Source organism: Lycorma delicatula, chromosome 5 (genome assembly GCF_047948215.1).
Source record: "Lycorma delicatula isolate Av1 chromosome 5, ASM4794821v1, whole genome shotgun sequence".
In the NCBI taxonomy this organism is placed as follows: domain Eukaryota; kingdom Metazoa; phylum Arthropoda; class Insecta; order Hemiptera; family Fulgoridae; genus Lycorma; species Lycorma delicatula.
The window spans coordinates 156,519,600-156,545,630 of record NC_134459.1 but is presented as its reverse complement, the minus strand read 5'-3'; the positions used below and the strand labels follow the sequence as shown (position 1 = coordinate 156,545,630).

General features: G+C 33.5%; 1 protein-coding gene across 1 annotated transcript in view; it reads left to right on the top strand.

The window, feature by feature from the left end:
- Nucleotides 1–26,031, top strand: part of LOC142325512 (M-phase inducer phosphatase-like) — a 228,232-nt gene that overhangs the window by 9,580 nt on the left and 192,621 nt on the right. The window contains exon 2 of the mRNA XM_075367369.1: nucleotides 4,858–5,250. Coding sequence (XP_075223484.1) covers nucleotides 4,962–5,250 — 289 coding nt within the window. The 5' untranslated portion in view covers nucleotides 4,858–4,961. The remainder of the gene's footprint in view (nucleotides 1–4,857; nucleotides 5,251–26,031) is intronic.

The window sequence follows — 26,031 nt, the reverse complement described above, 5'->3', positions numbered from 1 at the left end:
ACTAAAACATAACAGAAAAACCTAAAAAACTTATATAAATAGTTTCTGCAGGATCCCGCATCATCAGTCAGTCAGTACACAATTTTATAATTACATCAAATAAATACAAATAAAAAATAAAAATTTAGACAACATAAAAACACAATAACAATCACATAATTTGTAATAACAGTACACTTCCACTGCCATTACTGAAATGATGTAAATCTTTTATACATCTATGTTTGTAATCATTGTTGGTAACTGCTACATCCCATTAGGTTTTCAAGTATATATGTATTATATGCTCTTTTAGGTTCTCTTTAACCTGAAAAACTACAAAAACCATAAATTAGGTTCTCTGTTAATTTTTGATTGTTTGTTTTAGTAAATGTTACTCAATAGCACTGTTATTAAGATTCAATGTTAATTAATTATCTTTAATTTTGTGTAATGAATTTGAGCTGACACAGATTGTAAAAAAATATTGTTATTTTGTGTGTAATTAGAGAATATTTATTCTAATAATTAGTTGGGTATAAAAAATTAGCATGATCTGCTGGAAAATATACTGTATATAGAGAAAACTGACAAAAAGGGGCAGTAGTGAAAGAGTTAATAAAGTAATTAATTGCACAAAACACAAATTATTTAATTAAAATTTTATCAATTTGGTATCTTAGGATGTATGTGTGCATACACATTCACACTTGTTCATTTGTCATGTACCATTATAGCTTTCATTTTCATCTTGACAGCCCAAAAAGCAATGTGGACTGTGTTGTTTTCATGATAAGCTCACATTATCGACACTTGTTATTTTGGGTAAGGAAGTTGGAGCGGTACAGTTCAATGAAATTATCAGTTTCAATATTATTTGTTTTAACTTAAGATAAAGTAAAGAAAACCCATTGTATGCAGGCATGTTATGATATTAAAGTGTGTGCATATCATTATGTTGATATTTAGGGTTGATATCTTGAAGGATAAAGGAAAGTTTTAACTTGCATAAGTAAGTTAATTTAACTTATGTACAAGTATCACTTGTGTACAAGTAACAGTAACACATTGTTTTCCTTATGTTATTTCGCTCATGTTTCGTGCGTTCTCTTTCCTGTGCAGTGATGAATGTATCGGTTGACATTTGGTGAAATATTTGTTCATATTTCATTATTTCTTTCAGTAATACATTTTAAGAAATTATACACTTGTTACATTCCCTCATCACCTATAACGTTTCAGAGAAAAAGAAAGAAAGCGAGAGAGAGAGAGAGAGGTTGTGAGAGGTAGGGAGTGTGTGTGAGTTCATGCATGTATATACGTGCTTTCTTTATATAGTGAAAAGTAACATTGTGACATGCTTACTTTATTATTTAGTGGTAGTTACTTTGTATGTAAGATTTATTTTCATTTTTTCTAATTATATGTTAGCAGTCATTGTGCCTGTTGCACAAAAACACTTAGATAGCAAGCAAGATTTAAATGCTGGGAAATTGATTTATTTTTAGCTTGCAACTGAAGAACTCATTTTATGTTAGTGTAAGACAAATTCTTGTTTGGATTACAAACAATTTTTCTAACTTTATTTGGCCGATCATTATAATTTTTAATTATAAGTTCTTATATAAAGACTAAATAAATATTACTGGTAATCAGAAATAGTTAATGATAAGATAACCAAGTTCAGTATATATTGTGGCCAGTTACATTATTGTTCAATTGTCTGTTAATAATTGTTTGTGTTTTCATGTCAGATTTAAATCATGTTATGATATTTAATTTACTCAACTCTAAAATTTGAAAGAAAGAATTGTTAACCAAATAAAAATAATAGAATAATTAATTCCAAATTTTTTTAATTTTAATATTGTAGTGGCTACTTTAGTAAATATGTGCAGTGGACTTCTAAAAATATCAACTTTCATCATCCGATGTTTCTTTCTATTTTATTTCATTTAAATGTTAATAATTTCCTTTTAATTGATTTCTATTTAGTTGGTGAAAACAATTTTTTTGCTTTTTTATTTAGATATAGTTATCCTGACCTTTTTTTTGCATGCTTGTATGATTGATAGTATTTATGCCTTTCATTGAGAAGTTCTGGGCTTGAATGTTGGTCGGAAGGTAAACTACCTATATGGTAACATTCTCGTACAAATTTCCATTCTTTATATCCTCTTGTCAGTTTCAGGAAGGGCATATACTATATAAGAATTATACCTCTTATTCTATATATAGAATTCTACCTTTACATTTTTCAATTTTATGTAAAATTGAAAAAAAATGTCTTATAAAGTTATCTGCATCTTTAGTAAATTTCAAGTTTGATCATTTTTAGTACCTTTAATTTCACTGTAAAGTGAATTATCAGAACAAATTACACAAACTTTGTAATTTTTGTAGCACTTAGGATAGAAACTTGCAATTCCCAGTATTGTAAACTTTTTATTCATTTTTTTAATATAAAATTAAGTTTATTACCGAAAGTAGAATTGAATGTTAAAAAAATAACTTGAAAAGTTTAATGTATATGTTTGTGGTTTAAAGAAGCTTTTAGTGTATTGTATAAAACTATGTAATGTTATCTTGAGTGACATTTATGTGTTCTTAGTTATCACCATCGGTCTTTAAATGTGCTTCTTGTATGTTTAATACTCAAAACTATTTTCAATCAAGAAACAGTTCGTCATTGAATTCAATAAGTTTATATGAGGGAACACTTTTTGTCTCAGATTTTGATTTTTGATTTCGGTTTTGGATTAATTATCATTAGAGAATTACAGAAATACATGAATGGCCACGATTGGGTATTGGGTTCACCTCAAAATATCCGCCAAAATTAAAATTTTGTAATCATTACGCAGTAACGGTGTAAGCTATTGTGTTTCTTCAAACAAACTGATATAAGATTTGCTTACATCAGTGTGTGTGTTAAAATACATAAAATGTATAAATATAAATTTTGTAATTAAAGTATAAGACTCCAAAAATGGCGGAAAAACTAACATTTTGATAATTAAAAAACAATATTCCATAAAATCGCCAAGACACAAGATAAAATAAATCATAGTAACTTAGCATATGTAGCTTAAGTAAAAGTAGAGGTAATAAATTTGTTAGAAATGAATAATTATTGAGAGAACAGTAATAATGTTCATTCGGGAAAGTCTTACTAGACTTTTCATTGGTAATTGGTTAATACTGTAGTTGCCAAACAAATTCATTGTGCTGTTATTTCCTGTATTTTCCACTAACAGAAATTCTTGTTTATTTGTAAAAGAGTTCTGCATATTATGGTCATAAGGCGGTAATAAATGCCTACAGCATACAATTGAAACTTTTTAACTTCAGCAAACTATGGGGACACACAGTTTATTATGTATAGCTTTGGCCAGTGGCATGTTATAGTTGGTTACCATTCTATTTCCTGGAAACTACTCTCTGAAACATCCGAAGAGTTGTAGTCTCATCAGATTGTAATGGTTGCAGTGTACCATATGGCCAGAACCCCATTAATGTTTTTGTTATTGGAATTTTATACTTAAAAAATGTAAAGCAATGGTAACAGTTAGTAGAGTTTTTGTTTAGGCATCGGTATGTACATGGCTATTAATAATTCTGTGAAACATTTTAAATATAGTACTTTTAACAATATATTCCATTAAAATTATGATAAATTCTGAGTATTTTTCACAGACCTCGTGGATACATTTGTTCATCTTTGTAGATATGGCAGTTGATACTCCATTTCATTCCAAATGTTTGTGAGAATGTCATGGTCTGTGTTACAGTAGCAGTGATACATTTTCTAAAATCCTTAATTAAGATCAGCAGGAAGTATAAAATTATCCTTCATGAATCCCTCTAGAAAAAATTGCATGGTTTTAGATCTGGTGATTTATGCCTGTATATATCCCATCGATTGTTGAGTCAAGTTTTCATAATGAATTGGACAGCTGTCCTTGGTCAATGGAATCTCTGTCTTCATTAATAAAAAAGTAGTTTCCAATATATCAGAGGAAATGATCTCTGTAATGATAGTCTTCATAAAAGAAAAATGAGACCTGCATACTTTGACTTTTGAAATGGTAAAAATAATATTTACTCAAATAAGTCTTTTTTTTTGTTCCCATGTTTGCATATTGTGACACAGTTTATAATTTCGCTTTGTGTGTGCTTTTCTCTCTCTCTCTCGCACACTCACTCATTCACAAATTGCTTGTTGATAGAAAGAAATAAGTGATTCCATAATGCCATTCATCTCAAACTTCTTGTATTTTGATGTAGAAATAATTTGACTTTTTATCATCAGTATTCAATTCAGTCTTCGATCTTATTAAGAATTCATCATACTCAATTAGAAAATTAGGAATTAATCATACACAGTCTTCTCACTTGACCCTGGATGTCTCAGCTTAGGATTGGCTTACTGGCTTTCATTTTCGAATTTTTAATACCACTTAGTAAAAGTTTTGTACATAGGTGAATCCTGTAATACTGTTTCAATTCATCACTACAAATACTACCACAATGAAATTGAATTTTAGCATTCTAATGTTCAAGATCCCTTCTAACATTGACTCACTGCCATTTTTGCTATTGTTACCACCTATCTTAAAACCATGGCATACTGTGTATACCTGGTTTGCTTAGTTTAATTTTAGTGTAATACAGTTTAATGTTTGTTTCATAGTTTATGGTAATTATACATAATGATTTGACTTCCAAATAATTTTTTGTGTTTAGTCGTTACACTAAATACATTTAAAACATACTTATATGTGTTTAATACTTATGTAAATATGCTTAATACTTAAATATTAAAATTACTAAAATTTCATTTACTAAAGCTGTTGGTTGGTTTTTTTTTTGTTTCAGGCTATCTTCAGAAGCCATCACTTCTTTCAATAGGAACAATAATTCCAAATAGTGTTTTAACTTATAACTTGTATAGGTTTTATTAAAAGGCAAGAATTTTAATTATGGAACCACCACCACCATCAACAACATCACAAAATATTTCTATTATTTCTTCTACAAAGAATTCATTCGGAGGAAGTGCTAATTATAGATTAGATTTTGATGACTCTCCTTCATTTCCGAATATCAGTATTAAATGCCTGATGGAACCAGGTGTTTCTCCAATGACTGAGTTAGCCCGCACTTTTTGTAGTGCTTCAATCGGTTTGAATCCTCGTAAACTCTCTCTTTCTAGTGTAAATAGTGATGATGATGGTTCTCCTCTTCCATTACATCAAGTTAATTTTAAAGGTAAAAATTTAATTTTACTGTATTGTTTATGAATTTAAAAAAAATCATATCTGTTACTAGAAACTTATCTTGATTTTAATATCATAAAAATAATAGTCTGGGAGCATATATTTTGTTTTGGAATCACTGGAATTTACATGTATGTTTTTGAAATTCCCATTGTCAGTGGGTTGGAAAAATAAAAATATCAATCTACTGCTTCTATACAATTATACACTTTGACATAGATTTTGAAGAAAATAAAAAAAACTTTTTTCAATTTTATTTTTAGAAATGCAATTAATATCCACAATGGCCAGTTTAGCAGTGTAAGGTGAATTATAAAACCCCACTGTAGACATAAATTTTTCTAATGTGAAGTGTGTAAGACGAACTTCAATCATTGGTTTTGTACCTTGCAGATTTATTTAAAATCTAGAGAATTATATTTTTGTTGGGACACCTAAGTGTGTTTATAAATTAATTGTTAAATTGTACGGATCCAGTAGGCTGAAAGTGCGTTTACAATTGTCAGAGGATATTATATTTTTTTAAAAGTACGGAACAAGCATTTGGTTGTATCAAATAGAATAAACTGATGGAAATATTATTTGACTCCCCAAATGTATAATTTGTGGTACAGTTTACTTATTTCTAAATGGTGCTATGTACTGAGTCTGGTGGAAAGTAAATATTTCCCAGCGGACCACATTTACCAAATATGCACATTTGTAATTTTATTTTTAGAAAAAAGCTATTGTTTCAAATCAAATTAAATGATTATTTCTTCTGTATAGTAATTTTATTTAAGTCATGGATAATGTATAGCCCTGAGTTCAGGTTAATGTAACATCTGGATTTAGATAGTGTTGGCTGTACTTTGTGATGTCAACTGATGGCAAGAATCATTTAACTAATTATTTTTATTGCCTTCATCAGCTGTTAATTCTGAAGTTACATTGTTTATAATGTTTTGTGTTGAGTTAAAGTATTGTTGGTGAGCATTTCTGTAGTAGCAGATGAAAAATAATAGGAAAAAATAAATTATTTTATTGGATCGGTTAAATTAATTCATAATAAGAAAATTTAAGTAAAAAAATCTTTTTCTCCAATTGGGAACGTTTTATAAATATATGCTTGATCTGTTGGTGACTTTCTTGAAAAAGAAGTTTGGGAATTGAAGTATTAATAAGCTAAAGAGTATGCATTGGAAAGATTGGAAATTAAATAATCATACCTGAATCAGAAAACAGTTGTGAAAGAGTGATCCTGTCATTGATCTTATTTATATGTATTTTAAAGATACTGTAAAAATATGTTCTCTTAAAGAAGATGAAACAATATTGGAGAAAGGAAAATATGTATGGGGTGGTCCAAGATAAACCGAATCCAAAGCAAGCAAACAACACATGAACTGTAAGGCGACATTATACAAGTAAATGAAAGACAAAAACCTACTTACATGGGTTCCTCTGTTTCTACAGGTCACTACTGGTACTGTTGGAAATGTTGACCACCATGGTACAGGCACAATTTTTCCCGATGAATGATGAACAGTCGCACATTCAGTACGACTTGCTGTAATTTGTCCTGTTGGATGTTTGTGATGGCATTGCATATATTCTATTGCAGTGCATCAAGAGTTTGTGGATTGTTCTGCTAAACTTTGCCCTTCAGGTTGCCCCACAAATAAAAATTCACAACTGGATAAATCAGGCGACCGTAGAGGTCATAGATCCTTTGAGACAGTCCTGTCAGGTGTGAAAATTGAATGTATTACTTCTAAGGAAGTGTGTGTTGTCATGCTGTCCTGCTAGTAGGTAATACACAAAACATCGTTCATCTGGCATCAGTAGCTCTACAAAGAGTGGAAGATGTCAGGAATGTAATATGCTGAGTTCATTGTGTCGAAGAAAACCGGTCCAATGATTCTAGTTCCCAACCCAGTGCACCATACTCCAATCTTTACATCATGCAATGGTAGCTCGAATATTTGTTATGGGTTTTTGACAGGCCAGTATCACAAATTTTGGGAATTAATGTGGCCACTGAGGTGGACCCACACTTTGTTTATCATGAAGTAGAGGTTTGGATCGAGTACTTTTTATATCGTATAGTAGCCATGGGCAATACCATACATGTTTATCATGGTCTGTAGGCTAACACTTTTCGGTTTCTCCTCTCCCACATTCAGTTCGTTTTACCGTGGGCCACCCAATAGTATAAAGTTTTTAAATGACAGGTTTTTGGGAGGTTTGTGGCATCTAATATACAAAATAAGTATTGATAAAAGATAAGGATACTATAATTGTATTGGTGAATAAATCCAGTCGTTTTTGTGACTAAATTTTATTAAGTTCTTGAGCTAATAACAGATTACATTTCCTTTTTCAGTTACATTTTCTTTTTATCACAGGTTAGTTTACTGGCACAACATAATACTGGGTGATATTGGTTGCACTTTGTAACAGTATCGTTCAGTATTTTCTAAAGGGATTGGCTTTTTTTGATTTTCATGTTAAATAATTTTTGTTTATATATGCACAGTACCATGCAAATTAATTTGAACACAGAAGTTACTTAATAAAAAAGTAACTTTATTTAAAAAAAAAAATTATATCTGTACAATTTCTGAATTGTACATTGAAGTCATTTATATTTTCTTCTTTTATTCTTAATCACTTCACATACACATTTTGGCATCGATTCAAGAATTGTACTACACACTTTTTTGATTTCTTCATCGTGAAACCATTCTAGTATTATTGCTTTAATGAGCTCAATCCTTTTTTTTGTAGAATTAATTTTTAGTCATTTTTTGACTATTGCCCAAGATTTTCAATAAGGTTAAAGTCTGGGGAGTTCCCTGACCGCGGGAGCACTTTAATGTTTAATTCTTTGAAAAATTTTTCCATTTTTTTGGCAATACGGTATGGTGCCAAATCTTGTTGGAACACTCGTTGCCTTGTGGAAACTTGTTTTGAAGTTGTGTGGCAACCCTTTCCTTCAGAATCTTAATATAGCCATTACTTTTTAATATACAACAGCCTTCAAATGTGAAATAACCCCAAAAACTTTTTTTCTGGGAATGTTTTAACTATTTACTGGATTTCAGCTGGTGATTATTTTCATTTGATGCTTTCTAAAGTACGGAACCCTTTGCCCCTGAACATAAAAATGTGACTCGTCAGAAAACATCATTTTGCAATTTTCTTTGGCCCACAAGAGCCTTTTTTTTCACATTGTTCTGTTAAAAGCTGCTTTTTAGCTGGCTGCTGAGCTTTTCATCCAGTTCCAAGAAGTCTGTGTCTAATAGTTGTCACGTGTAAATCATACCGCTGGTTATTAATTCTTGATTTAAGTCCACAGTAGAAATTGGATCATGTTTACTTTTCCTCACTAATAATCGATCCTGTGTGGGAGTAGTTTTCTTTTACGGCCATATTTACCTTTCCTTTGAGATGAAAAAGAACCAGTTTCTTTAAGTTGTTTTAAGATAGCTTTCACTGTCCCTAGTTCAACACCATACTCAGAAGCTGTTTGTTGTTGTGCATACTGATATACTGAGCATACTGGTATGCTCAGAAAGAAAAAAAACAATTTTGTAGTGCTTTCTTGGAGTTATATACAATAGTATGTATTCAAGACGGGCATTGTCGGGCAGTATGTGGACGGGCATTGACGGTTGGGTTTTGAGCTTTTTTTTGCAGGGCGAATTTGGATGTTTCCATTCCATACTCTGCCGTTTACTCTCCGGCTCGTAATGATGGATCCACGTTTCGTCACCAGTGATGATTCTGTCTAAGAAGATGTCCCGTTCGTTACCATAGCGATCCAAATGTTTTTGGCAGATGTCCAAGCGCGTTTGTTTATGCGACTGTGTGAGTTGTTTTGGGACCCGTCTTGCACAGACTTTATGAAACCCAAGTCTGTTGTGGATTATTTCGTAAGTAGAACCGTGACTAATTTGCAGACGATGTGCCACTTCATCGATAGTTACTTGTCTGTCTAAGAAAACCATGTCACGTGCACGCTTAGTGTTTTCCTCATTTGTGGCGGTAAACGGTCGTCCGGCTTTTTCGTCGTGCGACATAAACAAAAATATAACTAAATTGCGGTTAATAATTGACTTAACCCTCGTACATACAGAGTATATCATGAAGTTCTCCCAGGATTCTCTTAACCTATTCTGCTCATGAAAATAATGGAGAAAGTTCATATAAACATATGTCCTAAAATGCTTTGTTTGTGAGTTATGGCTAGTGAAATATTTTCATTGGATTTCAGCTACCCTATAGAAATGAGTTCTTACTGAATTGTAGGATGTATTAAGGTGCAGAATTAGTGATTTTTAACCTGAAAAATTGAATAAAATAGGTGCCATAACGTAGTTTTTGAGAAATCTTTGATGAAAAACAATAAATAGGGGTAAAAAGCTTTCTTTTTTTTGTTTGATGTACAATAACTTTGTTAAATGGGCAATTATCAGCACTTAGGTATTATTTTCTTAAAAATTGCATTTACCGAATACTTTCCCTTTAATATGGAAGCCCCAAAATGACAAAAAAATATTTTTTTTTTACAATTTAAAAATTATGTTCGGAACGAATTTTGTTAAACAAAAGTCACCAAAATAGTTTAATACTTCTCCCCAGGTGGGAGAGCTTCCAAATTTAAAAAAAAACTAAAACGAACCCGAAGTAAAAGAATGAGAAAATATTGGCGAAACATCAATGTAAAAAAAAAGCAATGTAAAGTGAACTTTTTTTAACGTGGTTTATCGAAAACCTATAAAAATAATAATTGACAAAAAAATAGCACAAGACAAGTAATTTTATTCGGTATTTAGATTAAGAAAAAACAAACTGCTGTCAAGGTAATGCCAATAGAAAGCGTAAATTTAACTTGAAAGTATTTAAATCTTGTTCAGATTACTCGCACGAGTTCCTGCACGGATAAAAGGTCGGGTAGATAAAACATATCTTGCAAAATGTGACGGCAGCGTAAAATTTAAACTCATCAAAAAGATATTTTCGACCGTGAACAAAGTTTAGATGCCAACAGAGAAAATGGAGAGGATAACAGTTTAATATGGCAGTTTAATATAACTGAAAACTTACGTAAAGAGATTTTTAACAAATTTAATTTTCAGACGAGCTAGTAGGTCCCTTATCGTCAACAATAAAATTTCTGTTTCACTTCCGATTAAAAAAATTTCCCAATTGTTCATTTCCTGTTTTTGTACATTAGAGAAAAAATGTTGCCTTTAAAAATCAGTCTAAATAAAGTTCGCTCTTTCGCCGGGTTTAGTTTAATTTTTAGCGTTTCCAAGGAGAGGCCGATTTCCTTCATGTAGCCGCGGTAACGTTAAAGGTGCGATTTAAAAAAAAAACATATCTTTTACCTTATTTTTATACGTAGGCCAGCATGCAGTTTTATCACTCTTTTTCCACTCGTGTGCACGTATGCCCCAAAACGAAGCACTATTGTTCATTTTGGATTTTGTACGGTTTAAATTCTGTATTTTTCCGATGGAGGATTTACAAAAGCTAATATTCTTTTGAAATTAATTTCTACCGAGTACGGTTTATCTATCTGATAATTCTTTCTTTCTTTCTTTTTCCTGTTTAGCCCCCGGTAATTATCGTTCAGGTATTACTTCAGAGGATGATATGTATGAATGAATGTAAATGAAGTGTAGTCTTGTACAGTCTCAGCTCGACCATTCCTGAGATGTGTGGTTACCCAACCACCAAAGAACACGGGTATCCACGATATAGTATTCAAATTCATGTAAAAATAACTGACTATAGTAGGATTTGAACGCTGGAACTCTTGACTTCCAAATCAGCTGATTTGGGAAGACGCGTTCACCACTAGACCAATCCGGTGGGTTCTAAGGTTTCTCCTGGTTACCTCCTACACCACGGTAAAATAAAATACTGAATTGTTTCTTTTCTCTTACAGGCCAACGTTTGTCAACTCATCTAAGTATTTATTAGCAAAATATTTATCCCGTTACTCTGATCCACATAAAAGGTTACGATCTCTCATTTGAAACTTTTTATTTTACATTAAATATTTCCCTAATTTTCCCACATGTTCAAAAATTTGGAAATGTTACGGCCAAATTTAAATACGAAGTTTAAAACCGAAAAATTCGTAACACCTAACCCAAAATCTAAATAAATTATAATCTGAAAGTCAATATCACCTGAAATAAATTATGAGTCTTCATCACCTATTTTCATCGCTGTCATCTTCTTGTAAGTTCACAAAAATATGTTTTAAGTGATCTCGCAACCTTCTTTATGAAAATCTTCTGCTTGAAGTTTTTTTTTTCATGTTTAACGTATTTTCTCCAGCCGTCTTTCTGTAACATTTTTACGTCATTTCTTTGAATTGTACTGTTTTTGGCTGCCACCCCACCTTTTATCTACGCCGGAATTACCAAGATTGGGTAATATTGACGAACGACTCCATGCTCCATTTTTATTGCAACGTCGCGAAGCTCATACCGTGGGTATCTTTCTCTGTGTTTAAAAACAGTAGACAGTAATTCGGAAATTGTGTGAGAAGGATTGTTTGTTTTTCCTCTTCCAACCGTGAAGCAATTTTCGTGTTGGTCACTTGCACTTTCTCTTTAAGCGCAGAGTGATAGCTGGCGTTATCCATCACGATAACATAGCCTCTTCCAAAAATCGCAACAAATTTACGAAACGTTCTCGGAATTCATCACCGTTCATTTGTTGGTGGAAGTCCCCCGTTTGCTTCGACTGAAAAACGAGAGCACAGTATTTTATAAAACCGAGTTCATAGCGACCAGCGTGGCGTATAATTGGATCCTTCTCCGACCGGGGTCTTAAGGCCACCGCTGCCTTTTGAATTCTGCCAGTTGTATTCCTTGGAACGGTTTTGTTTTACCCACGTTTCATCTAGATAGATTATCGGTTTAGAATTATTTGTCTAATTTCGTGCATTTTCCTTAAATATTTTATCCTAGCAAGAACAATGTCAGACCTTTCCATCAAAGATTTTCTGCATGTCATTACATTTATGAAAGCGGAACCTAATTTTTTTAATTTTTCACGTAGAATACGCACTCTGGTAAAAGTTTTTTTTTTAAATGCCTTATTTTACTGCACGTCGGATACTCTACTCATCGTAAAATTCTTGAACGGAACGACAAACTATTTCTTTATTAAAATTGTCCAGATCGGTTACCCAATTTGTATAAGGAAAGTTTTTTCCGAGGCGATTCAAAAGAATGTTCCCATAATTCGTCTTGAGCCGATGCATTTTCACCGCCTTCACGACAAACGTTTTGTACAGTACAGCACACATGGTTGCGGTCACTTCCTGCGTTGCATTAAAAAAACCTTAACAGTAGCATTAGGTTTGCTATGTGGAAATTCATTTAAATAATTATATATCATACAAATCATTTTTTTAGATTGTTTCCGTAGGCGAGAACTGTTTCCTGCCATTTTAACTTACAGGCTTATACGATTAAAATAACCTAACTTTCATAATTAATCATTAGCGAAACAAACTGCACGTCCGGTAGTTATAAAACTGTAATCTGAACCGGTCGAAATCGTATTACAAAACAAAATTTGCGGATGTGGTGACAAACACGATGTAACAAAGTCTTGAAATTAGTAAACATACACTGCTTGAAATAACAATTAAACTGAATAATATAAATGATAATTATGCCAGTTTTTTATTTAACAAAAGATTTACCTCAGCACTCGACTGTTACTCTAGAACGGTACAAAAAGAAATGAAGTAGTTCGATTTCGAAATATATGGGAAAACACACGCAGTTTTTAGAATGAGATAATCTTATTGTGTACGTAAAATACCTTAAGCGGAATTATTGAAAAATTTGATTTTAGTTTTTGTGATTTAGTTATCTATTGCAATCCCACCGGGTCGGTCTAATGGTGAACACATCTTCCCAAATCAGCTGATTTGGAAGTCGAGAGTTACAGCGTTCAAATCCTAGTAAAAGCAGTTACTTTTACACGGATTTGAATACTAGTTTGTGGATACCGGTGTTCTTTGGTGGTTGGGTTTAAATTAACCATACATCTCAGGAATGATCGAACCGAGACCTTACAAGACTACACTTCATTTACAATCATACATGTCATCTTCATTAATCCTCTGAAGTAATACCTGAACGGTAATTCCCGGAGGCTAAACAGGAAAAAAAGAAGTTATCTATTGCAAATACTATATTGAAAAATACTATATCATATTTGAAAATACTACGTTTGTGTGCGGGTTTATTAGATTTCTCATGCGTAGTTAATGGTGGATGCGGTGATGTACTGACCGTACGCGCTCTGCGCCGCTGCAGAATACGACTGACTGGTGGGGGTTCAAGTTGAGAAAGTCCTGTGACCTTCACCCCCAAGATGATTTTTTAAATCTATATTACTGCAACTATAGTAGCCATAGCTTTAATCGATTATCCATCATGCGTTGTAATGATAATCCATTAGTATCGTGCTGAATTAATGTTGGTGGATGCTTGTTTTTCTTTAGTAAAATTGAAATTTATCGGAGAATTATGGGAACACGCATTCTTTGTAGTCTTTGCTAAATACTTAATATATTTAAGTCTAATTTATTACTCTAGATTGTTTCTTAACGAAATAACTTTTAATTATTTGTCCCGACTCGTTCTATGCGCACTGCGCAACGTTAAAAGTGTAAATTAAAATAGACAGGAGAGTTTTTTCTAATTAGGCGATGTTGAAGTAGAAAATTATTGTAATTTTTAAATTTAGTTTCATTAAATCGAAATTCTGAATTTATTAAAGTACGATATCTATTTTGTATTCGGGTCTGAGCTATTTATACACTTACAATTCATCGTTTTTACTTTCTTGTACGAAGTAAAGGAAGTATTTCGATCGCGAAAAATATCGGTTTTTTGATTTCAACGGAAATATCCATTTTGACCATCTCTGAATCCATTTTGACTAATTTCGGCGTGACGTCTGTACGTACGTACGTATGTACATTTGCATCTCGCATAACTCGAAAAGGATTAGCCGTAGGATGTTTTTGGATTTAGGACTGTTGTAACATCTAGTTGTGCATCTCCCTTTTTCATTGCATTCGACTGGATCAAAAGTGTCCAAAAAAGTATTTTTTCCTTAAAAAAAAGTCTGGACTTTTTTCTTAACTGAAGTAATAAGCTCTCATTGAGAGCTTTTCAATGATTTATCACAAGTGGTACTTATTTCCATTGGTTCCAGAGTTATAGCCAAATAACATTTTAATTAATGAAATATTTGTATCTTACAAGGGGAAGGCACATCGGTTCGAATCTGACCTCATCTCCTTCTTTTTAACGTTTTGTTTTTAATTTAAATACATTGATTTATGAATTATTAACCTCTAATTATAAAAAAAATTACAATAAATAATAATTCATTAACAACAATAAAAAAAAGATATGAAAAAATATCAGAAGTTATTAATGAAATAAAATATTATGTACTTCCATTTAAAAAAAAATGCGTGTATGTAATTTAATTAGGTGAACAAGGAAGTCATGTGGTGTCCACATCAAATTTTATACTGTTGAAATGTAATATTAATAAAAAAAATAAATAAATAAATAAAATAATTGTTAAATGTAAATGTATCTGGGGGAAATTTGACATGAAAATACATTGTATTATAATAGCAAATGTTGTTGCAAATCGTAAACATGTTACTATTTAATTCACATTATTTTAATGTCTAGAAACAGTGAACATTTATTATAATCTGATGTAATCCCATACTACATATCTTGATCGTTGACGAAAATGGCGGGCTAAAATTCATTCTTTTCTTATCGGACAACGTTCTCATTTTATATTATAATCGATTTAATATTTTAATTTGGGTGCCCGAAGTAAATCATTATCAAACAAATAACGAAAAATAAACTCTTGGCAAGAATTTAAATTAAAAAAATTTCAGAAATCTAAAAAAGAAAAGTTTCGTAAACATAAACTTGTAAATGTAAAAAACAAAAAACAAAAACGATTACTAGGAGATATTAATGAAAAACTCTACATAATAGCGCCATAAAAAATATTATTTATCGTCTGTATTGAATTTGCAACCAAAAGATTTATCAAAAAAGTACATTTATTAAATTAACATATTATAAGAAATAATTTACTAAAGCGTAAAAATCAGTTGATGAGACGAAATTTTTCTAATCTTGTTTTTTTCCTCATCACATTTTACTTGGAAGTCGTCTATCACGCTAAGTAATTGAAGTTGGATCCAAGATGATGGACAAAAATTTCAGTAATAATATAGTTTTAGTCACGCTTATTTTTTTGTTTGTTTGTTATATGAAGCCATTTCCAGACTTTTCTTATGCCTAAACAAATATATTTCGATTTTACACTTTATTTTTGAGTATAATCATTGAAAAAATACTGAATTTAATGGTTGCAAATTAAGTTTGGTATATAAGACGGAATTGGCCATCATATTTATAGGTGTTGACTCCGTAACAGTCCACCACCAATTCGTGTACGAGTGCAACACTAGGAAACGGTGTCGCTTAGGAGCAGTATACACATACCACAGCCTGCTCACCGCAGTCCTAGCGGCTTACGTAAGACGCACACTTGCTGCTCTCATAACGAAAAGCTGAGCGAGTCGTCGTAGTAAATATTAGATATATGCAGAGACAAAATTTCAGGCAAGCCTAGCCTATACCTTTCTCTCCCTCCCGTATTCAAAACCGAAAATAAAGGAATGTATTGTTTACTCAGTTTCTTTTTATATCAAATTTTTTTCGAATTCGTAGGAAACAATTCTTTTTTGAGAGATACCTTCACATTGTGTTTTTCAGGGGTTTGTATTACAGTTTTTTTGTATATTTTTTTGGTTTTGTTGGTAATCAGGACATGTTTTTGAGCCTTTCAAATAATTTTTTTTTTGGGGGGGATAAGGAGATTCATTAACACTTTTACAATGAAAATATTTTTCTCGTGGTTGTGGTGTCGGTTATTTTTTGTTATATCTTGTTAAAATGCAACAAAATAATTTAAATAAGTTTTAACCGATAAAGAAGATTTTTAAAAAATATGGTAAAAGTAATTAAGTTTTTTTTTAAATACGATAAAAGTACGGTTAAGTAACGGTTGTTAATCGTTGATAACTCATAAATATATAAACAGTTTGCTCATATAAGTTTTCTCATACCGCTGCTGTCGCTCAGACGCAAGAACGTCTATGTATAATGCTTGCTTTAAGTGTCATTATAATTAACAGAGTGGCAATTACACAGTTTAATGTCTCATGTGCCTATCCAGCGTTCCATAAAAAGCTTTTTAAGCGATTTATTTTTAAAAAAATGTTATTTGTAGATTTTTAGATTTTCGTAATAACATATTTTTTTTAAATTAAATTTAAATGGTAGTGCTGAATGAGGAAAAAGGGCGAAACGTGTTCATCTGCTTACTATTATTCTACATGTTTCCAAGTGTCGCGTAACCTTCACATATACTGTAATTAGATCAGACAGACGATTTCACCTACGTAAAACGAAGTACAAATGATATACTGTTTCCCATACCACATAAATATATAACACCACAGTATTATATATTAATAATAAAAATGTAGGGTAACTACAGAGTGATTCAAAGAAACGGGAAATTTAAAAAATTAAATAACGTTAATGAAAAGTTTTTTTTTAGAAAATGAATTTTATTTCATGTAATTGTACAAATGTTGCCATTTTAGGATACATACATTTTAGTTTATTTTTTAAAGATGACATCTTCCAGGTGACCTCCTCTTCTACGTAAACTCTCACGAAGTCTCTTCGTTAAATTGTTCATGGTTTGACGTAACATCTCAACTGGAATTTCCGCAATCGTTTCTCGGATCTTTGCCTTCAGTTCTTCCGTTGTAGCAGGTCTACTGTGGAACACTTTGCTTTTAAGGTGACCCCACAAAAAGTAATCGCAAGTTGAGAGATCAGGCGATCTGGGAGGCCATCTAATGTCACCATTTCGTGAAATGACACGTTGTCCAAACAATCGGCGTACAGCTGCCATCGATATTCGTGCAGAATGTGACGTTGCTCCGTCTTGTTGAAACCAGGCTAAGAATCGGTGGTGTTAAGAATCGGTGGAAATCTCTTTTGTTGTTCCACAACAAAGGTTCAAGCATGGCTACGTAACGAGCCGACGTCACTGTAATCGCAAGACCGTTGCGATGTAGTGACGGTCCTCAAAAAAATAAGGGCCTATAACACCGTAAGATGACATAGCACACCACACGGTCACTTTCTGGCTGTGCAACGCTGATTTAGCTGGGTAGCATTTTTTGTGCCCAGTATCTGAAATTTTGCTTGTTAACAAATCCACTGAGGTGGAAATGCGCTTCGTCTGACATCCACAGTCTGTGAACAAATTCTTCGTTATCATTTATCCTCTGAAGCATTACATTACAGAATTAAATTATCAATTAAATATAAATTAATAAATTCATCAAATAATAATTGTTAATGTAACGAAGGGTCGGTGTTTAATAATCGAGTAAAAATGTAAACAAGCTAATTCATAGATTTCCAAATTGCTTTGAGTATTAATCGAGGAGGTTAATTACAGAAGGTAAAAAATTCATTATTAAGCGAAGAAAATTTAATCGATTAACAGAATGTTAAAAAAAACAGTAGTTTCTTTTAAAATAACCAATCTCGTATAAATAAATAAATTTTGGTAACCGAAATTTAAACTTCTCCACATAGTATTACGAATTACAGCTGTTAAAATTATCAACTGTCTGTGTTACAAACAAGCAAAACCAGATTTTTATTCATTAATAAGAACGCACTGCGAATACATTTCATAAGAGAATAATAAATTCTTTAGCCGAGCTAACTCAGAACTCAAGAAAGTTCTTCAATTAAAAAGAAATTAGAAATAATAATCCAGAAATTAATATAAACTAAATCGTCCGTGTAATAATTAAAACATTGTATAATTTAATAAACCCAAAACAATTTAAAAGAAACTGATCTTCTGTTTTAATTTTGACTTTGTAACATCGGCACCAATTAAAAACAACTGGCAATAAATTATTAACAATTAATTCGGCGCCGACTTCAATAAGTCGAAAATTCGGCCTTATTCTCGGGGCAGCCGGATCAGAATCAGTTATTTTGAATTTGTGATTTGTGTCAAAAATTTATTAAGGTCAAAATTTGCGATGTTGCGAAAAAAAAAAATTATGTGGTTAATTAATTCGGCGAGTAATTAGATTTGATAGGCTCAAATTTATATAAATCCGAATCGGTCCAGTTTCTTGGTAATAATGTGATTAGATGAATGTTTGATAAAGTGGGTCCTTCGGTTAGATAGGCGCGGGGGCGGTTAATGTAGTTTGGTTGGTTGCTTAGTGTTGTAGTATGTAATTCGACAAGGCTTTTCCCTGGAAACGATAATATCAGGGTCAGTACGTTATCTCACCTCCCGGATTCTGCATTACGACATCTTTTGTGTATCTAATATTTTCTGATAAGGTTTTTCCTTGGTCAGAAGCATTGGTGATTCCCGTATTGAAACCTGGTAAAGATAAATCGTGCCCCTCAAGTTGTCCTACCTCCTTGACCAGTACTCTGTGCAACATGATGGAACGAATGGTTACCGTCGTCTCGTGCGGTACCTTGAAAGGAACGCCCTAATTTCCCCCGAATAATGCGGTTTCCGTCAAGGTAGATCGTCTATCGATCATGTAGTTTCTTCTAAATCTGTCATTCAAACCCGCCTTCCTGCTTCGCCAACGCCTTGCTGCTGTATTAATCGATATGCGAAAGCCGTTATGACACGGCTTGGGAGGACAGGAATCTTAAATAAACTGTATAGATTGGGGTATACAAGGGAATTTCCCTGCATTTATCAGAGGTTTTCCTCAGTAGTCTGTCTTTTCGAGTTCGAGTTGGAACAACGGCATCCAAAAATTTTATACCGGAAAACGGATTATCACAGAGGAGTATCCCAAGTGTTTCCTTATTTGCCGTAGCCATAAATAGAATAACAAACTGCGTATGAAAACTCGTTATGTATCCTTTATTTGTGGATGATTTTTCAATTTATGTTGCATTTAGAACTTTAGTTACTGGCGTGAGGCTGCTCTAAAACATTTAACGTTGTCTAAAATAGTGGTGTAAAACGACTGGATTCACGTTTTATCATGAGAAGACGAAATGAATTGGCTTTTCACGATCGAGGGAACATTTTGACTCTCAACTGTGTTTACGTGGTGAACTAGTTGAACCGTGGGCGCGGGTTAGATTTCTTAGATTGCGGTTTGATCATCCACGACTAACCCGGATAACACATTTAAAGGAGCCGAAGGTAAAATGTTTAAAAATGCTGGACGCTGAGAGTTCTGTCCAATATGCGTCGGGGAGCCGATCGTATACGCATGTTGTGCTTCTACAAGCTCTTATTCGTTCCCGCTTAGTTTACGGCTACGTGGGTTATTCGTCGGCACGGGCCACCGCTCTAAAGATACGCGATGCAGTCCACCGTTTATTTATCCGTCTGGCTGCAGGTGAGTTTCGTTCAAGTTCTACGGTAAATCTACCGGTTGATTGTGGTGAGCCATCTCTTTGGAATAGACGGAACCGTGACCTGCTTCTATGTAGCTCGCATTAAAGCTCAACCAAATCAATTTACCTGTGATACAGTTTTCTCCAACTGGCATGTTAATCGATATGAGGAACGGCCAAGATCTACTGCTCCGCTAGCCATCGCCTGTTCTTATGTCTAAATATACAATTACTTTCAGTACCTCCTATTACTCAACTTTATTACCCCTCCTCGGCTGCCGTACCTCGTTAATTATTGTTTAGTCTTGATCTATATAAAAAAAAAGGACGGGAATCCGTTTATCTTTCGAAAAAGATTTTTTAATATTGTTAATAGCGTGAATCCAGATGCTACAGTTTGTACAGACGGCTAGAGACGATAATTCTGTTTGTTGTGCTTTTGTGGTTGGCAATAGGACATATGTTTGGTCTTCCCAGTATCGCCAGTGTTTTCGTTGAGAAGCGGTTTGCGATTACCAAGGCCTTAAATATACTTATGCCTAATATTCCTACACGTACTTGTGTATTTAGATTCCGTGAGTGCCTTGTAAACCGTTAGTGATATTTATTCCAGACTCCCTTTTGTCTGTGATATATAGTCTATCATCTCTAAAATGACTCGACGTAATACAACCGTGAGCCTCTACTGGATCCCCAACCGTATTGGAATTTCAGGCAATGAATGCGCTGATCGTGCGGCAAAAGAGACTTGTTTGCAGCCTCCTTTCACTAATCGCTTTGTTTCGGATGATCTTGTCTGTTATCTGAAGAGTGTGGTTCGTGGTGAACGGCAGAGAGAACGGAATGCTACCGTCAATAATAAACTTCGTCCAGTTAAAGACAGTGTGTCGCATGGAGCTCTTCGTGAATAATCGTCATGAGGAGGTTGTTATTTGCCGTTTACAAATAGAACACACTAGGCTCATTCGTGGATATCTGATGATTCAGACTGATGTACCGTTTTGTTCGCTGCGACTGCCAAACTGACGGTACACCACATACTTTTGGAGTATGTTTGTTACGCGGCACTGCGTTGGAAATTTAAATTTGGGGCTAAACCAGAAATATTTCAGGAAACGATATGACTGTGTTATAGAATACCGTACCTCTGGATTCAAAAATTAGATTATTCATCCAATCTTTTTCGTCTATTTATGCCATTTGGCGTATACCAGGTGGTATTTTTTTCGTTTAAGTTAAATTTTAATTATTGTATTGCGGTTTTATTTCTTTTTTTCAATTTACACTGGGTTTATATATTACTTATGTTTAATTTTTTATTATATAAATATCGAGTTCGGGCGCTGATGACGACACTTCATGTTGCCTCAAAAAAAAAAAAAAAAAATGGACACTGCTTGATACAAGGCGACAGTATCGGTTTTTCTTTTCACTGATGGATATGTCTATCGAGGCATTTGCATCTGAAGATGATGTCGAGGCAAAACTGATGACTGAGAAATAATCATGTTTGAGGGTCTGTAAGATGTCCTTCGGTAAAGCTCATGAGGGCCTAGGATCGGAGGGGGTGGTGTAGCGACCGAAATCGTCACAAGGCGCGAGTCTTCCCGTACTGGGTCAGTACTCGACTACTGTTTGTAAGCCGTACAGTGTGTTTCTTAACAAATAAACGTTAGATACTTCTTTTTTCTACATTTTACTCCACTTTTTAGCTTAATATACTCTTGAGTACTTTCTACGACTTTAGAGCATTTATTTTCACTGTGTACTATTAAATATTAAATCCTACTTCGGGTTTTTGGTAGCCCTATTATTTTAAATCGTTTTACTCTCGGGACTTCTTAATTAAAAAAAAAGAAATGAAAAATTCAAAAATAAACTTTGAGGACATACCTACCAGTAGTGTATCTTTACTGCAGTCATCAGTCTGTGCTGCCCGGTGTGCTTCGGAATTATAATACTGCTAAAACAGAAATTATTTTTGGGGTTTGATAACTTTCCACGATCAGTTGTGATGGGAAATTCCGTTTAATTGTCTATTTTAATTTACGTTTTATGAAGTTAATTTCGTCTTCAACTCGATTTGCTAAAGTTAGTTTAAAATGAAAAGTGCTTATTTTTCACAGTACTACTAATATGCGGTGTATCGTAACACGCCTATCGTTTATCTGCTCCGTATTAATAAGTCGACGAATTGTATTAAATGAAATATCTGAAATTATAAATGACGATTGCACTTCGTCTGTCGTTTCGTATTAATTAAATAGAAATTATATTCGTCACGTGTGGCTTGAGTCATCTTAATCGCTTCGGGATACGCGTTTAAAAAGCATTCTCTAATAAGTAAATTTGTTGATTTTATATTAAGCAATTTAAACGATGTCCGAAATTTTATTCATTTTTTGATCGTTATTAACTAAAAAACTTTGGTCGACTGAACGAAGCGTGATCATATTTTAATTCGACCTTTTGGCAATCCGTCTCTTTGTATATTTGTTACCCGGCTTACGGTCATGATTTTTATGAAATTTCTCACGTAAACTCCTCTCGCTGATAGGCGAAATAATGTAGGTGTTACAATTTTTAATTTTAAAATGGCGGCCTAAATGGCGTTCAGAAGAGCGCCTATTGTTAACCCTTAGTCAGAGGTAATAGAAAAAAAAATGAGCTGTAGAAAGCTATAACGGTCATCAGTCAGTGATGCTCCAGTATTGCTCCAGTCAGTATTGCTCCAGTAAAGAGTACTTGCTAACATATTTATTTTTAACGCTAGCTAAGTCTTTCGCAAAAAATTACGGTCGTCAGTTTCCGATTTACTTTATTTTAGTTTTCATTCCATCTGTTTAATTTAATTGTAGGGCTCAGTTTTGTTAAATTCAAATTGTGGTACTTGTTTACATTTTTTTTCTATTAGTCATATTTTCGTGTACCGTTAGTTTCCATTCTGATTCTTTGGAGATGTAAGGCTATGATTCTGCTTACAGGAAGGTGTCTTAAATATGATAAACAATAAATTTGTAATCTGATGTAAACAATCATGAAAATACTACATTTATATAAATAACTAGCTTTATCCGCCACGCTTCGCTGTGGCACATTGTGGTTGCATGGATGAGAAATGAGAAACAAAACAAAGCATACGTTTCATAGAAGTTTAATTTTGCAATACTTGTGGATATACAATATTTTTTGTTTTTCCATTGTCTGCGTAGATATAAAGGCTATCTGGTTTGCCGACTCGGGAACACGCAACATACAGTTGCTCATGTGAGAAGCAATCCGCATCTAAATCTAAACCACACAATTCTAAAGATTGACCTTGAGCTTTATTGATTGTGATTGCAAATGCCAATCGAATTGGGAATTGCAATCTTTTAAATTAAAATGGTGTATCGGTCGGGATTATGGGTATTCGAGGAACGAGGACATCTTCACCTTTGAAAGGCCCTGTTAAAATCGTTGCTTCCACTACGTTATTCATCAATTTCTTAACTGCAACTCGCGTGCCGTTGCAGAGTTTTGGCTGATTAATATTCCGCAACAGGATAATTGTCATTTTTTGATCGAACCGTTGCTTGAATCAATCTAATGAGGAATGTTTTTCCAGTTCCTCCTGACGCATCCAAGAAGAAGGTCCCCCCAACTCCGTCATTTATCATTTGCATTATGCGATCATAAATGCCTTTCTGTTCACGCGTTAATTTGGGAATGTTTGATTGGACATATGACTAAAGATCACCTATGTTGTAACTCTGTTCACGGCGTAAATCCACATCAAATGAAGGAATCGCAGCTCGGGTGGGTGCTGGTATTCCCAATTGACTAAGAACTGTATTTGCAGTAGCTAAGCACTTGTCTTAAATATTTATCAATGCTTCGTTGTGAATGCCTTCTGTAAATTCCACGGTCATATTGGTATTTTCTAGTTCTACTCTATGTAAAATATCCACAGCCATATGCGATCGATATCTTTCCCATAACTCTGTGGGAGATGAAGGGAAGCAAGCGGTCAATATAATTGCGAATAATGGGCGAATTTGGTTTGGATGTGCAGTGTTGCACGCGTCATTAATACATATATCCCACTGTTGGTCGTTTTCTAATAAATTCAGAGCTTGGTGAAAGGCGCAGCTCAATCACGACACGATCACACAAAAGTACCTCGATTAAAGTGAATATTTAATTCAGATTGTATAATAATCTGAATCAGATGCAAGTGGATACTTTTTTTGTTGTTAATAAACAATGTAATTGGGAATTGTTTCACGTGTGACTGCGGTTGTCGTTAGCTAGTATGGCGAGTGTTCCCCTCGCTTCCGGCAGATGGCGCGGTCACTGGTACACAGCTGACCGTTAAAAAAACTGTTTTCTCGCGGTAGCGGGTATGTGACTGATGCGAAAAATAGATAAAAACAATCTTTGATGCGGGTTATATATCGTGCTAAAATTTGAGCTCAATCGGTGCAGAACATTTTGAGTTTTTGAAGCGTACACAAACATATATGGTTCTATGGAGTTGGACTACCCTCACTGGATCATTTAAAGTGTTTTTTGTTAGATTTGAATGCATGTTACCGGTAATGTTTTTCTTTGGGATTTAATTATTATTAAGTATTTTCTCAGGTGCATGTCTGTCTGAAATGGACAGTATCAGTTGATGAACTGTACAATTGTACGTACTTGAATTGTGAATAAATATATTCAATAATATATATATATATATATATATATATATATATATATATATATATATATATAATCGTACGTATCTGAATAAATATGTTTTCAGAAATATTCATTTATCAGCGCGGTACATAGCCTGAGAAAATGTAGTATGTTGTATTATTTAATACCATCACCTTCTATCGAGTGGATATTTTGTTGTAACTCGTTTCCCGTCAAAAAAGAAACGATCAAGTTTTTTGCTTTATAGTGTTACTATCTATATTTCATATGGGTGTAAAGCTTCAGGGATACAAGTGAGTCCGGTCAGAGTTTCTTTTTCTGAAAATATTGATGTTTATTTTACAGTTTCAATGCTTTTTAAGCGCCGCTTTTGGGACTGAATAACAACTGCGTTTCAGAAGGCTCGGTATGCTGATATGCGGACACTAAATTCGGCTAAGTAGTGAAGAAAGCGATCAGAAACCGCTTACCTCCTTATTTTCAGTAAGTCCCTGGAATGAAGCCGTTGTTACTTGTTACTCTATGTCGCTTAACATATAATGCGAAGAAAAAATCTGAAGCGCGGTAAAATGTTTCGTGAAACTTTATTTAAAATAAGTTTTATATATTACGGTTTTATTTAGTAGGCTTCATTTGAGAGCTACCTATTGTAATACCGTGATTGTAGTACCAATACCTACTAATACCTATTGTAGTACCGTGATTCGACTTCCGGAAAATTTCGATATATCTTCGCGTTTCACATCCCCAGACTCCAAAACCACCGTCAGTTCAAAAGTTTATATTATATTTCACTTTCTTGTGGACACAAGAAAGTGAAATATAAAGTGAAAATTTTGCGCCAATCACTTTCAAATTGAAACATAAAATATGAAGACCCAAAACCTCGGTCGAGTTCGTTAATGGGCAAAATCGGATCATGGGGGTGGAAATGGGGGGCTTTTTTGAAAAAAAAAATATCGCTATAACTCTCCTATTAAGTAAAATATCGAATTCGTTTAAAGTTCCTACTATTCTTTAGATAAGACCCTAATACTTATCTAATATTACCGGTGGTTTTCGTTGGGATTTAATTAAAAGTATTGTCTTATACAATATCAGCTGATACTGAAGTGTCAAGATCAGCTGACAAACTCCCCAATTACTTTAAACAATACGTACGAACCCACTAAACGTATATTGTATTTTGCTATATCCAATACAGGTGCTGCGATCGTTTTCGACGTAAATTTTTTGATATCACCAACCATTGGCCCAGGGGAGGGAAAAATGGAGTTTCGAAGACTAAAAATATCATACTTCCCTTAATAGGCACAGCATCGAATCGGTTTAAAGTGCTCCTTAGCCCTCAAAACTTTTATCTAAAACAATTTCTGATATGACCAACTCTTACGGCAAGGGATGACCAAAATGTTGCTGGAATTGTAAGATGGGGCTTGTCGTATGCTAAACATGTGAAACCTTTTTTCACATGCGACCATTGTCATCGTCGTATAGAGTAAATTTGAAGTTTTTCTTAA